Source organism: Hylaeus volcanicus, chromosome 2 (genome assembly GCF_026283585.1).
Source record: "Hylaeus volcanicus isolate JK05 chromosome 2, UHH_iyHylVolc1.0_haploid, whole genome shotgun sequence".
NCBI lineage: Eukaryota > Metazoa > Arthropoda > Insecta > Hymenoptera > Colletidae > Hylaeus > Hylaeus volcanicus.
The window spans coordinates 5,321,221-5,337,038 of NC_071977.1; the positions used below are offsets into that span (position 1 = coordinate 5,321,221).

At 37.8% G+C, this 15,818-nt stretch overlaps 1 protein-coding gene across 11 annotated transcripts in view; it reads right to left on the reverse strand.

Annotated features, from left to right (window-relative positions):
* Positions 1 to 15,818, reverse strand: part of LOC128872399 (myosin heavy chain, muscle) — a 73,059-nt gene that overhangs the window by 51,040 nt on the left and 6,201 nt on the right. For 5 of the 11 annotated variants that reach the window (XM_054115042.1, XM_054115034.1, XM_054115044.1 and 2 more), the window contains 6 exons: positions 11,009 to 11,152; positions 9,016 to 9,172; positions 7,906 to 8,132; positions 7,203 to 7,266; positions 5,984 to 6,082; positions 5,326 to 5,429 (listed from right to left, as the gene is read on the reverse strand). In XM_054115042.1, the coding sequence (XP_053971017.1) occupies positions 5,326 to 5,429; positions 5,984 to 6,082; positions 7,203 to 7,266; positions 7,906 to 8,132; positions 9,016 to 9,172; positions 11,009 to 11,152 (795 nt within the window). Of the gene's footprint in view, positions 1 to 530; positions 635 to 3,434; positions 3,539 to 5,325; positions 5,430 to 5,983; positions 6,083 to 7,202; positions 7,267 to 7,905; positions 8,133 to 9,015; positions 9,173 to 11,008; positions 11,153 to 15,818 lie in introns of all 11 variants that reach the window. The other 6 variants (XM_054115040.1, XM_054115039.1, XM_054115036.1 and 3 more) reach the window with 2 other exon arrangements.

Below are 15,818 nucleotides of genomic sequence, written 5' to 3' on the forward strand. Positions count from 1 at the left end.
TCATTTTCTTCTCAAATCACTAAATACTTTCAAATACAATACCTCGTATAATGATATAGCAGCATCGATTAGTTTTCGTTACTATTTTCCAATTATCGATGTATACAGGGTGTCCCAGAATTAATGTAAGAGCCGAAAATGAAGGGTGGCTGAGACGATGAACCACAATTTCCTTTGGAAAAAGTGTCAGCTGGTGCTTTGTTTTTGAATTATCAATGAAAAAACGACCAATCAATCACCCGATGACCCGAGCGCCGTGATTGGTCGATGGTTTTTCATTAATAACTCAGAAACGAAGCACCATCCGTCATTTTTCCAAAGGCAATTGCGGTTCATCGTCTCAGCTACCCTCCACTTCCGCTTCTTACACTAATCCTGGAACACCCTGTACGTACACCACTTTGGAATCTACAGAGGACGAGATATATCTCTACATTGGTAACAAAGTACACAGGGAAGGTCGAAAGTGAATTCGAAGATAGTCGGGAAAGAGAAACGTGGGTCCCGGAATCGAATTTTGAAGGACTTACGTCCGTCAGTAAACATTCCTCGCCGTCGTCTACGTTGGGGATTGTGATTTTTCCTTGAGACACGTTGACATAGTCGTATATGTTGTTGGACAAGAAACACATGTCTGCGAAACATTCCGAAGAAAATAGATTACAGTTCAATGGACCATTCTAGGCTAAAGACATTTTCTCATTCATTCGATGCACGCGGTTCCTAAGCTCGTCGAGTAATTACCATATTTACTCGACAACAAAAGTCTCTCGACGATTAATCATCCATCTCGATGTTACCAAAAGTCAGAAGATAGTGTCACGGTTTGATTCAAAGGTAAAGCATGGATTATTCGATCGAAATAACGAATGACTTAATCGTATTCGAGTGGTCGCACCACTCGCGATCGGTGGTCCATTAGTGGCGTCAATTCCTGAGAAGAAAATCTTCGAGTGTGGTGAAACTAGTAGCTGAACTATTAATCGGTTGCTTCCAATTGCAGCGGGTGCGCAATAACGTGCTGGCGCGGTGGAAAAAAAAAAATTGTTAAGTTTCGAGCTGATCGGGGAGCGGGTATCCTGGGGGCTCCATTGTTTTTCCTCGAGTCAAAGTACTCCGAATCAAAGTATTTCTTTTTCTCCCCCCACCTCCCCGCACCCCGATTGCGGCGGCAGGAAGCTTTCGCAGGCGGGGCGCGAGGGGGTGACGAAAACCTCGGCCCAACTTTTCTACTACCTTACGCTCTACGATCTTCTCTCGCCAAAGAAAGAGACACCATTAACACGTCGACTGCCAATACTCGTGAAAATCCATGAAACTTTCCATTTATATCGAGTTGTCTGGAAAGTCCATGTCGATTTTTGGTAGGCGGTACAGGTCTGCATACATCGGAATGGTTGAAAACAAATAACACGTGGACATCCCTTAAAATCGTGGAAAAATTGTGGAACAAAATGGTACATATATAATTCGATAAATATAAATATCGAAATTCAAACGTGTCTTTGAATGTTTCTTAAAAATTGCCACGAACTTTCTGGACAACCCAATAAATAATTGCCAGCCGAAGGCATGATTATTTGTCACTCGCAGCGGAAGTTATCCATCGGGATCAACCCGATGCTTAGCTAAGGCTTTTCGTTAGCGAAAAGCCCTGTCGTCCGCATAGAAGTGGCGTTCAACGTGTTAAGGAAAGCGTTCGCGGCACCGAACAACCGTTGTTCCTTGCCGAAAGTCTACAGATTCGATCCCTTTTTATCAAGGGATCAATAAGGTAGCCGGAAGTTTACCGAGATTTCTAATGCACCCTGGGGTTGGACTTACGTCCGTTTCTTCCATGTCTTCGCCGTCGTTGACTCCAGGAATTCTGGTCTTACCCTGGCTAATGTACCAATAGTCCCCGATCCGGTTGCTCAGTAGAGTTAATTCTGCATTATTTTTGCTCGGTTTAAGCCGCTTGTTTAACGAGCAACTGTATCGTCGTGGCGTGTCGCTTGCAATCGCCTCTCAATCTCGAATTACCCTCCAATTACTAACGATCGGTTTCCTCTGTGTGGATTTAAACTATGGCTGGGTGAATGGTTTGCATTGAGTAATTTACAAAAAAAAAAGAAAAGAAAAGAAAAGAAACCAAGATACGTATAAATTCTAGTTTAAATCCAACGCGATTTTATGTATCGAAAAAAGTATATTTTTTTTAACTAAATGTTCTCCATAAACTTCCTATTTCCAGAATAATTTTTATACAATTTTCGGTACGTTTCCAACAAAAAAAATGAAAGGAGTTTTGTGAGTATATATTTTTTACGGAAATGGACGTTTCATAGCCCTCTAACTAACGCTACAACTATCAACGATTAAAAAAACATTCTCTTTTAAATAAAAAAATATTACACGAAATTAATAATGAAAATGTAATGATGTTAAAAGAAAAAATAAGTTTTTTAAAGATCTTACTCTAAACCGAACCGATATTCGTATTTTTTTTTTTTTAGAAACAGTATCCCAGCCGTAGTTTAGCCCGAGTTCGATCACAATTCTCGTTTTCGAATTTGACGGATAGTATCTCAGAAAACGCGAGCGATTGCAACGCGACGCGCGCGAAAGAGAAAAGAGTGACACGTGGTAGATTATTTGCGACAGGTAGATGCTGAAAGAAGAAGAGCGATAGAGAAGAGAAAGAGAAGAGAACAAGGAACAAGAGTAACAGAGAAGAAAATATAGATCATAGAAATGAAAGCGGAGATGGCGTGTCTTCTGTCGTAGCCATAATTCTTGCTGCTAAAAATTACTGCGTGAGCTGTTAAAGAGAATATGAGTTTGTTACAGTCTGTTTGATAGTGGAGCATCGAAGAGCTGAAATAAGTAAATAGACGGAAAGAGAGATAGAGAAAGTGAGAGAGAATGAATGGCAAAGAGCGAACAATCTAAACACAATATCGCGCATAACAGATGGAAAGCCTGTAGGAAGAAAAAGTAAGGTCTCGCTAAAATCACAGATAACATAAACACAAAGCTCGAGGAGTGTCTTATTCCTCTGAGAACAAAGGAATACCAGTGAGGAATTGAAAAAATCATATAAACAGAGGGCGAGTAACAATTTCGAGGTGGAATTATTCGTAAATACGTAAAAAAAAAAAAAAAAAGAAACGCTTTCACTCGGCATACTCTTATCGTAAAATGAACACAAATATTTCAAACAAAATCTAATACAGACCATACTAAGACGGCGGACAATGTAGAATATAAACAGATAGAAAAATAGGAATATTTAAAAAAAGATTATAATGGTCTCAATTTCTCTAGAATAATTCATTACGATACTATTTGTTTTTTACAAAGCATAGCGAACCGTTGTGGTGTTTTATTATCGAATGATTCAACCTCGAACATTGCGTAGAAAAGTGCTTGACCAGTCAAAGGGAAGCACTTACATCGGTAATCAAAAGTTCCTCGCCATCATCGAGGCCAGGTATAGTCGTCTTGCCTTGCGACACAAAGTAGTAGTCGTGGATGTTGTTGGACAGCAGCAACATCTCTACGGGTCACCAAAAAGGAAACAAAAAAGACATGCGGGCATTAACTACGTGTAAGGTTGCCATGTTTTCTGGTGGCTTTCCTTTGGGAATTTATCTACAAGTCCGGAAGGTGAACTTTCGTTGAAGCGACGATTCTATCTGAATTAATCGCCTGGTGTATCGTTTCGTTGTTAAAGCAACCCTGTCCGGTAGGAATTGTTTCTCGAAACCCTTCCTTCCTAAATTGTCTTTAAACTCGACAACGTCCAAGGAACACGCTTTGAACAGAATTAACACCAGAACTGTCAACTAATATTACTATAAATACTACGATATCTATAGTGATGGCGCCACTCTGTTGGTTTTCTAATCGATACGTTTTTCTTATCGTAATTTACGATTCTTGTCGTTTCGTTGTCCTAGAATCGACCAGTTTTGATATACGCAGTTTCGATATACGTTTCGATATCGTGTAACGTTCCAGCGAGACCAAACGCATTTTAAACTACTACGATATCCTTTAAACTAGACGAGAAAGAAATTTAATTAGAATTAGTCAGTATAAGAACATTCGGTAAATAAACAATTTATATTAGAAACCGAAATGCATAGATCAAATCGACTGGTTTGTAATCTGATCAGTTCTAGCGTTAATTGCAAGTATTTTCGGTTTCACTGTCCTGAAATGAAACTGAGAAAAGGCGACAATTTAGGAACGCAGTCCTAGCGAGGGTTTCGTTCGTAAAATTAAGGACAACAGGCGTACGGTACAGTTTTCTAGAATACCGTTTGGTCACTCAGTCCTTCCTTTTCCACGTGTAGGAGGTTTGAGTATTTGGGAAAGTCCTGTACTTTAAAAGGACCTTTTTAAAATGTACTACTATTCCAGAGAAACACGGAGGTCGCCATTAAAGACTCCAGTATCGTTCAAGAATGAAAGAAAAATTGAGTCGAATAACGTTATTATTATACAGGGTATTCGAGAATTAGTGTTGGAACCGGAAATGGGATGTAATTGGGACAATTCTGAACCACAATTTCCTCTGCAAAAATCTACAAACTTCTCTAAAGATTTTCTCGAAAACGCCAAATTAGTGCGCCTTAATATTAGGTTGTCCCGAAAGTTTCTTTCGCTAGTTGCAACTCAATTACTTTATGTGGTCGTGTTTATATAAATAGACAATCTAATTTCATAGATGTTCATGTTGTAACGGTAACGGAGCAAAATGAATCGTGCACAATTCAGTAATGTAACATAAAACATAAAATATTGTCCGTGTATTACTTATTAATAAAGCGAAAGAAACTTTTGAGACAACCTAATTATTTGCACATTATATTGTACTAATGGACTACTAAAAATGTACAAAGTTTGAAGAAAATCCGTGATCCGAACGTCGTGATTGAGCGCGCGCTGTGATTGGTCGGTGGTTTTTGGTTAATAATTCAAAAACAAACCACCATCCGAGATTTTTCCAAAAGCAATTGTGGTTCATCGTCTCAGCTACCTCCTATATCCGGTGCTTACACTAATTCTGGGACATTCCGTAGAAACGTGACCTTGGTATTCCTCTGGTGCACACTCGGGTCAAACATCGTCTAACGTAAATCTGCAAACAATGAACAACCAATAAACTCAAAGGGATGGGGTGTATACCAGAAGACCTAAAAGGGATGGCAATAAAAGAAGCGAGAAAAAGAGTGTCGACCGTGGGTAGAGCAAGAGGGTTCAAAAGAAAGGCAACAATAGAGAAAAATGTGAGACAGGGAGCGTTGCGTAGCCCTGGCGCAATCTTCGAGTTCTTACGTCGGTCAAGAGACACTCCTCGCCGTCGTCAACATTTGGGATCGTGGTCTTGCCTTGAGAGACGAAGTAGTAATCTTGGATGTTGTTCGAGAGGCAGCACATCTCTACATGGAACGAGGTTCAGAGAATTGAAATGTTTGATAGAACGGATAAAGAAGGGTCCACGCAACGGTCGATACATGAATCTATGAATCGGCCGGTTAAACTATACATATGAGAGATACTTATATGTTGTTCCCGCTGCATCCTGCCACGTTTTCTTTCCCCTATTTTGGATCTTTTTCGGGGAGTGGGAGAGACTGGGGAAACGTTTAAGGATTTCTAAACGATCCTGAGGTCTCGACATGATGCTAATTTAGACAAACTTATCTGCGATTTTCGATTTCATTTGGTTTTTCTTTCAATCGTCGAATCATTTTTTTGTATTCGTTGAATAGTCTAAATTAGCAACGTGTCGGTTAACTTGCTCGTGTAATTGTTATAAGAAAAGAATAGAAACGATTACTCGTTGATCACTTCGTGACGCTCCTCCGCCTAGAGCTATGTTTTTCGATTCAAGAGATTTGTCGCTGCTTAAAGAAATATGTTATATAATGATCATGTTGCCACGTGTCGAGTAAACTATTAATTGTTGTAATTAGAAACTCGATAGGCTTACCCTTCAGGCCCTTCACGGAGCCGGACATCATTTGGTAGAAGATATGGTAAGAACGCTCCAAACTCTGTTGAGAGATGACACGGGCCTTTTCCAGCAGATCTAAGGGTAACAAACACAATTTCTTTATTAACCGATTTCGACAAGGAGGAGGTCACTCATTCGACATGTATATATATATATATTTTTTTTTGTTAGGAAATATCTCGACAGCGGTTTGGATCGTGGCAGCGACATCGGCTGATGTCGTTTGTTTATTGTTTTCTTATGTGTTCCATGCGAAGTTCATTAATATATATATATCATTTATATATATACTTTACATAGTGCTAAACGCGCGTGAACAGTTCTTTTATACCTTAAACACATAACCAACCCGACAATTTAAAAAAAATCCGATCACCGACGGTCGTATTACGTTGAAATTACGGTACAATTATAGTAACTACGTAGATTCAAAAATAAATAATGATGCAATTGCTTCTCGTCGAACCCTGGTCTGACGTAAAAGGAAGTAAAGCCAAATCGAACGTAACTGCGACGAGTGGGTTGCAAAAATAATTGACGCAAGAAAGTCGACTCGAAGCCAACTGCGTTTCAATCTAAGTAAATATTACAATATCACACGTCGCGGGGATATTTATTCGATTTATAAATCTAAAAATTCCGTAGAATCATTTATCGTAAGTACTCGTTGTAATTGAAACGAATACTTACGAATGTTGTGGCAAATGTAAATATGTAAGAATATATAAAGATGCAAACAAATCCATGAAGATATGAAATATAAAAAAATAAAATGTACGTTAGAATACGTAAAAGTCAAAACGTGTAAAAATATATAAGGATGCAAACAAATCCGTGAAAATATGAAATATAAAAAAATAAAATGTACGTTAGAATACGTGAAAGTCAAAATATGCAAGAATATAAAAAAGATTGAAAGTAAAGTTCAGGTTGTAACATTTGCAGAATAAAATAAGTTCCTATTTAGGTTCAATTTTTGTAGCCACGTTCGCGAACATTTTATTCTGCGTAAAGATCCGCGGTCTGCTCGTGTATATAAAGATACGAATTTACATAAATAAACATATATAACTATCGGGTTGTTCGGAAAGTAATTTCGTATCTCGTCGTCAGAATGAACACTTACACTTTTAATCAGCCATGAAATTACTTTCCGAACAGCCCGATATAAATTAAAACGTTTAAAAGAACTCACAGGTCTCGATATCCGCACCAGCCAGTTTTCCAGAGGGGCCAAAGTGAATACGGATGAATTTACCCTATTCGGTAACATAAAAGAATAATGTGGCAATCTCGTTCATGTATCGAGAAAATCGAGTATACTCGTTAATAATTTTATATTCTATAGCAGAGTTGGGCATATTTAGACTAGATTAAAGAATGATTAATCTTACGATTGATTTCATCAAATTAATCGTTTGGAAAAAAAAGTAACTGCAACGCGCAAATATTGACAGGAAATTTTAATCTCTATACTTGATAATTAACCTCCATTTCCAACAAAGAAAATTCAAATATACGAATAAATTCTTTTGTTCTACTTCGTTTACACAAACTATAATATATCGATGTCTGTTAATTTCATTAACGAAATTTCATTAACGTTTAGATTCGGTTTACGTATATTGTTAACTTTAATTATTAACTTTAATTATTAAGTACATTGCTATACTTTAATTATTATAATAATCATTATTGCACAAATGATTGAAATCAGTTTTCTGATTACATTTTACCCAACTCTGTTTCGTAGGTAGTTAAGTATTGCCCTCGATAAATTTCATCGACACCGATGCTAATTTTCTACCGTCGTAGTATTGAGCCTACGGTTAACTTGAAGCGAAGTGTGCAATTAGAACAAACGTGGTGTTATGTAAGAGAGAGAATAGAGAACTTACGAAACGCGAGGAGTTGTCGTTACGGACGGTCTTGGCATTACCGAACGCTTCCAGCACAGGGTTGGTCTGTACAACCTGGTCCTCCAAGGATCCTTTCTTCTCAGCCTTTTCATCAGCTTTCTTGGTCGAGGCACCGACGGTGGCGAAGTACGCGATTACTTTCTTCGTGTTCTCAGTCTTACCGGCACCAGATTCACCGGTAATCAACATGGACTGATTTTCACTGTCTGCAAAGGAAAACGCGGGTATGAAAGTTGGACGATCGATCGACGCCTGATAATGGACGGTCGACGATACTGATAATGGAGTTATGACATTGCACGCTTACTCGGTCCACCCCGTATACGAAATATAAATTATACAGGGTGTTCCGGAATTAGTGTAAGAACCCGAAATAGAGGGGTAGCTGAGACGATTCTGAACTACAATTTTCTTTGCAAAAATGTCGGTGGAGTCTTTATTTTTGAATTATTAACAAAAAAAAACCACCGACCGATCACAGCGCCCGAGTAGCGCGCAATCAGATCATAGGCGTAATGGTCGGTGGTTTTTCATTAATAATTCAAAAACGAAGCACCATCCGACATTTTTCCAAAGGAAATCGTTGATCAGAATCGTCTCGGCTACCCTTCGTTTCCGTTTCTTACACTACTTCTGGGACACCTTGTATGCAATTTTGTCATGTATCATTCGATTCGATACCACAAATATAGCGTTATAGTCACGAATGTAAGCTCAGCGCTCTAATAAAGCGACGAAAGAGTCAGTTAGATAGTTTTGCATTCAATTGAAAAAAAATATCTTCGAGGACAGTCGTTTGACTGATCGCGATAGAAATAGATACAAGTGAAATGTTCGTAGGTTTAGGCCGATCGCACACGGCGTAACCGATTTGAAATTAGTGTTGCAAACTGTTTGCGCTCTTTGTTTTACCTACTCCACTATCTTTACTTTACCTGGATCCACGGTCGCGTGCAACTAAGTTTCCGAGTGGTTTGAAACTGATCGGTTGCGCCCATGTGCGGTCGGCCTTAGTATTAACGAAACGGTACAGCTTTTTGCTTTATATGTCAGTCGGAGAAATTGCAGTAATTGTAGTAATGTACGTACTGGTCAGCATGTTCACGTATGCTCCATCAGAAATGGCGAAAATGTGTGGTGGCACTTCGTTACGCCTCTTGCCTCTGTATAATTTCGCGCACCTTGACGTGTAGACGGGGAATCTTTTGTAAGGATTAATAGCTACGCAGAACAGGCCAGAGTAAGTCTGCAAAGGAGATGAAAAATTGATCAAAATCAAGTTTAATACGACCGCGATTCACCAGATTCGTGGGTGAGAAAAAAACTTTCAATTTCTAGCCTCGATCGGTACTTTTTAGAGCATTTTAAACAAGGTTGCCACTGACGATGATAAGTTCGTCCTTGAGGTTTTTTTTCTCTAAAAGATATCCTCTTTTAAATATCCTCTTTGTCGATATAGACGTAATTTATGCAATTATTGCGTTTTACTTTCCTATACAATTTTCTCTTTGAACTTTATGGACATAGACGTAACGTATGCAATTATCACGATCTATCTTTCTATAAAATGTCCACTGTTACTTTATCAATTTTCCAGTGAAAAAATCCTCCGCTAATCTTTAGTTTACAAGCTACTGTACATTAACGAAAATGTCCTCTTTCTACAATAGAAGTTTTCGTTATTTTTATACCATTAAGCTTTTCGTCAAAAGCAGTTTTAAATTGTATAATTAGTTAAATGGTATACTTAAATTGTACATATTTATAAGACAAAGCTCGAGATTGCTAAATGTTAAAGGAGCCCTTGATTTATTTCTTAAATAAAATCGATCCTAAAAAAATGACCCACAATTTCAATAATACTTAGTACTCGATAATTGCAATGGTACTTGTTAATACTTGTTGATACGTGGCAACCCTGATTACAAATTAAAATATGTATAAAATATGTAACATAGTTTTATTTTCACTAACGCCAAATAAATTTTAAAGGAAGTCCTGTACCACAACTCGATCGAGGCGAGAGTACGAACTGTACTTGACAAACACAGCCAATCGGTGGTGCCTGATCGTTAACGTGTAAATAATACGAGAACATTAAAAATATATACAATATTTACAATATATTTTCCAAATACATATACGTGATACGTAAATTTCTGCTATTGACACGATCAGACAACACCTGATTTCGATTTTAGAATATGTATTGCACATAAATATCATGGAGGGCCACTGGAAGTCCCCAGGCCCCCCTCTAATGAGCACGCAGGGCACCGTGGGGGTTCCCCTAGTGGAAAAAGTCGCGCACCAGTAAACGAGTGGCGTGGGAAATTCAATTCAAATTCCGGGCGTCTCCGAGAAGTCAAGGATATCTTTCCAAGATTTCCCCCGCGAAAAAAAAAATGTGCATAAACACGATTAAAAGAAAATCGGATCATAACGCACGTGGACGTGGACGATTTTCTTTTCGGGAAAGCAACACAGCGTTTGCTCGTTATTTGTCCTTGTAACGAGAGCGATAATCGCAGAGCCAAGCCGATCGAGGAGATCTGTTGTTCTGAGATTTTTGCGATTTCCTCGACAAAAAGAAAAAAAAAGTAAAGTTTGTCTGGTAACGTGGACGTTGAAAGTGAACGTTTGAAAGAAGTATGACAACAAAGGCACGGAACGTCGCTACACGTCTGTGTGTTTTAAACCGACGTTCCTGAAACACCAAAAACGTTCATGCATTCGAAGGAAACAACTCGGAGGTAGTCACCGAGAGGTCCACTTTATTCGTGGTGCGTGGTGACGCGAAGTCTGGAAGGAAACGAGACATCGTGGCGTGTCTAAGAACCTTGGACCGATGTCTCGAAATGACGGCATGCAATTTCGTCGGAAGACGGAGATTGTGTAGAAGGTTCGAGAGAAACGTGGCGGCACGTCTACGTCCATGCTTTTTAACCAACGTTTCTTGATCAAACGGTAATCTCTCCCTTTAGAGGGCGATCAAAACGGAGAAAAGGAATCAAACACGTGGAAATCATGTCGTCACCACAGAGAGAGAGCGTGTCTCTCTTCGGGGGAGATAAAGTCTTACGTAGATGAGTTTGGCGTAGTAACGTTGTTTTAGATTGTGAAGAACCGAAGCGTCGTTGAGGTAGGTCAAATTCGACATGTCCTCGGCTTTCTCATACTTTGGCGGATTCACCTGCTGCAACTGGTCCTTTTTGAAGTCCCTGGTCTATCCCGCGGGGAAAAGAAAGAAAAGTGCTGGTGAGTAACCGGTAAATAAAAACGAACTTACGTAGATTAGTTTGCTGTAGTAGCGCTGCTTCAAATTGTGCAACACGGACGCTTCGTTCAGAAACGTCAGATCCGCCATGTCTTCGGACTTCTCAAACTTTGGCGGATTCACTTGGGACAGCTGATCCTTCCGGAACTGTTTCGACTGCACGGGCATTTCTTTTTAATACCTTTCGAACCCATTCTAGATCGTCACGTAATCAAACAACACTCTGGAACTTGCGCTATTTTATCGATTTACCGAGCGATTTTTACGCTCCAAAGTGTTCCGTTTGATAACTGTTCGAACCAAGTTACCTTCGCGAATAGATCAAGTCGATAAATTAACGCTTTCGCTGCGGACGAAAATCTGGGAGCTGCGATTATGATATTTCTTTTAACGAAAAATTTCTTAGAGATGTTCTGATATGATTTTAGTTTGAAAAACATATAATTTCTAATTATTTTACTTATTTTATATATAATATGATTTTGCCGAACAAAAAGAAATGAAAGCTGAAAGAAAATTTTCCAAAAGTCTAACCGCAACACTAAACACAAAAGAACAGACCAACACGAATGCTTAGATCGTACTCACTGTCTAAATACGACTGAACCGACTAAAAAAACAAAGGACGCACATGTGCGTCATCCGCAGCAAAAGTATTAAGGAAAGGCTTGAATTAATGTACCTAACGATATAGAATTTATAAAATTATAATAAGAGTTTGAATTTAATGTAAAAGTAACGACATTACTTTCCAGTCTACCTAGCATTAATCCAATTCTTGACGACATGATACTCGATTTCCTGTTACACTGTAATTCGTTATGTTTATTCAGCTGTCTATCTTTTACGGTATCAACCGATAATAACTAGGCTAGGTATAACTAGGCTGCGGATATTTATGCATTTAGAGCACGTGAAAATATGGTAAAGTGTACGAAGATGTGCATAAATGGAAAAATGTGTAAAATATCAACGATAAAATATACGCTTTACTGTTTAAAAGATAAGACATACTTCCATTTAAATCCCGATACTTTATCCGAATCTGTAAAAATATGAATTCGCATAAACATCCACAGTCTAACGACACTATTAAAGTTAAATATGAAATTGAGTTTGAATTCTTTAAAAATAGTGCAAAATCACAGCTAACTAGTCAACAAATCGTAATACACCAATATAAGCTGTATAACGCGAAAATTCCAATGTTTCTAGGAAGAAGCGTACTTCTTAAATGAAACAAAATAAAAACGACGATATGAAATGTTTCGTTCGAGCACTCTTAAGAAGCATTTGTAAGGATTAACAAAATGTTTATGTATCTTTTCTCAAAGTCTACGTATTTTATTCGTAAAAACGCGAGGGAGTTGATGGATTTTTCTAGAAAAATATATACTCTTTGAAATGAAGCAAAATGAAGATAATCGTACGCAATCTTCGAGAGGCAAACGGTGGAGCAGTGCGTAGCGTAGCTGACTACCAGATTATAGCTAATATAAATTGGCAATGTAAATTATGGATAATGTATACGTATCGAAAACCTCTGCGGCTTAAGATAAGAAATGGAGAAATAAAAAAGATAACAAGGCAAAAGAAAAAAGAGGTCTTGTAAGAAAAGTATCCAAAAAGTGCAATATATGAATATAAAATACCTCATTAAGCGCTATAAAAAAACACACACAAAAATGCAATCCTCCATACGAAAGCTCTTAAGAAGCATTGGAATCTTTACATCAACACAATATATCTATCTTTCGTCAAGAATCGAAAACTCTATAACTGAAAATGTGTGAACAAGTTCACGAACATCCTGATTTTCGTTCGAGACTCGACTCGAATTATCTTTCGAAAAGCGTATCGATTAATAACGTTGTCACGCAGCAATCTATCGAGAAGACATCCATAATCGATACTCGCGTTCCTGGGTTCCGATTCAATCCCTTTCCATACACGGATTCATACATGTCTCCCTCCATTCCGTTTTCAATGCTCTAAAAATATGCTGACCCGTGTTTCGAGAAGTGGCGTTTCAATTTATTATTACCGGTGGCGGCGCCGATGCTAACAATAGCATTTCAGCTACGGTCGCCGGATGACGAGGAAACGGGCAGGGTTTGCTGAACCATTATGTAATCCGGCACGTAAGAACCGCGACATTTTGCGCGGACCCGCGCCCCGAAATTCGCCGTTTTGGGCAACGGCAATGGTCCGTCGAAAAACAGAAAGACGAAACGAAAGAGAGACCATGCAATTCCGTCGTGTCGCTTGGAAATATCGGACATCCGCGAATATTTCTTACCCCGATCAGATATTTTCTGTATTTCATCGATCTAGGCCACGAGATTTCAATCGATCATTGCTGCATCGAGATCAATCTACGTTTATGTTCTCTTAACGATTGATGGAATATTTGAATTACTCTTCCGTAATTCTGAGCAATTTCGTAGAACTCTCTGGGACATTTTAATAATCGATCAAATACTTTTGTAATATTAATTATTAATTTAATTACTCTGTTGTATTTACGAGCAATTTCGCAGAACCTTTCTGAGCCTACTAATGATCGATCGAATACTTTCGAAGTATTAGTTATTAAACGCGATTATTTTGTTGTAGTTATAGGTATTCATGATAATATTATTAAAATATTTTATTCGTTATAATCGCTTAGAGAGTTCTGCTTAATTACTTACAACTACAACAGAATAATTAAACAACACACGTTACGGATTCCTCGAATGTAAGCATAACGAGCTGTCAATTTGTAGATCGAATATTCCATGACGCATGCTCCGTCGACTAATAAATATTTTTAGTCTCGAAGTGCCTCTCTTGATTTATTTTTGTATCGCATCAAAAAGAGAACGCAGCCAATCGAACGACAGAACACATAGAGAGTGACCCCAAAGCTTTGTTACAAACGTAATCAGAATATATCGCAAACTATTCGATCGTTCACTAAATTTTTCAATTTCTTTTTTTCTTTACACTTCGCTCTTGTTACTCTGAATTTTGTTCGGTTATGTACCATATTGATTCTGCTATCGTTAAAATGACAATCACGATTAGATGTACAGCCAATCGAACGACAGAACACATAGAGAGTGACCCCAAAGCTTTGTTACAAACGTAATCAGAATATATCGCGAACTATTCGATCGTTCACTAAATTTTTCAATTTCTTTTTTTCTTTACACTTCGCTCTTGTTACTCCGAATGTTTTTCGGTTATGTACCATATTGATTCTGCTATCGTTAAAATGACAATCACGATCATTTCGAATCCATATTCGTTCTAAATTAAAAAAAAAAAGAAAGTATCATAATTGCTTTTCGCCTACCAGTCATCCTAACGACAACCGAATCGATACATAGCGCATGGTAACCAAAAACGTCGATGAAGTATAGAAAGAAACGCAAGGAAAGTGAAAATTTAGAATGATTCAACGCGACGAAACTTTTGGACCACTCTATACGAGGTGGCAGCAGACGCTAAAAGCAACCGAACAGTTTTTCCTCCTCCGAAAATAGAGTTCGAGCGATTCGAAACGTTGAAGCTTTGGTATTTCTGATTTCTTCTTTTTCTATACATAGGAAGTTGCTGCCGGTCTTTACTATACGATGCTACAACTCGCGTCCACTTTTGGCGATCAAAAATGACAAAGACGTCGTTGTTCCACCTTTTCGTACCAATTCGTGAACTACAGTTTATCATCCGACGTTAAATTAAACTTTCTACAGAAGCATCACAGGCTTCGTTAATAATTCTCGTTAAACTTAATATTAATTACTCTAAATATTTCGTTGCTCCAGAGAGGCAATAAAATTGTAGTTTTAACAAACTGAAATCTCAAACGTCGGGTGTCGAAGCAACTTCCAATATTCTTTTCAAACAACGAATGCAAACAACGAATCGAGTGGAACGCTTACATTCCGAGTTTCCTTGGGAGGACACTCTTTTATTTTTACCGGTTTTCGGGCAATTTTCATCATATTTTTTTTTTTTTCTACAGTTAAAGTATCGCCATATCTTTTACAACTTGATACGTGTATTTCTACAAGATTCTATTAAACTTGTAACTGTTCAATTTATTTTTGTCGAAGTTACGCACAATGTTCCACGTCACGTAAAGAGAGATGGGCGCAGAACGTTAACACGATTACGTCCGCCATGATGGTTCGAACCAATGAAAAATGATTTTGTTTTATTCGTTATGAACGTGGTTCTCGCGTGAAGTATGTAAACAACGAAGTATGTATATTAAAAGAAAATTGGCAAAATGGCAGCACTTTAAACTTGTATCTTCGATTTCTTCGCACAATTTACATTTTTTGCAATACAAATAAAAATATTAATCTTTAAAATAAAACTCTTGCCCTGTTCAAGATATACATACGTATATAGGTATACGTGCAATTCATATATATTCATATATATAAATATCATAAATATTCATGTATATATATATATACAAATTTTTTTGTAATACAAATAAAAATATTAATCTTTAAAATAAAACTCTTACCCTGTTCAAGATATACATACGTATATAGGTATACGTACAATTCATATATATTCATATATATAAATATCATAAATATTCATGTATATATAT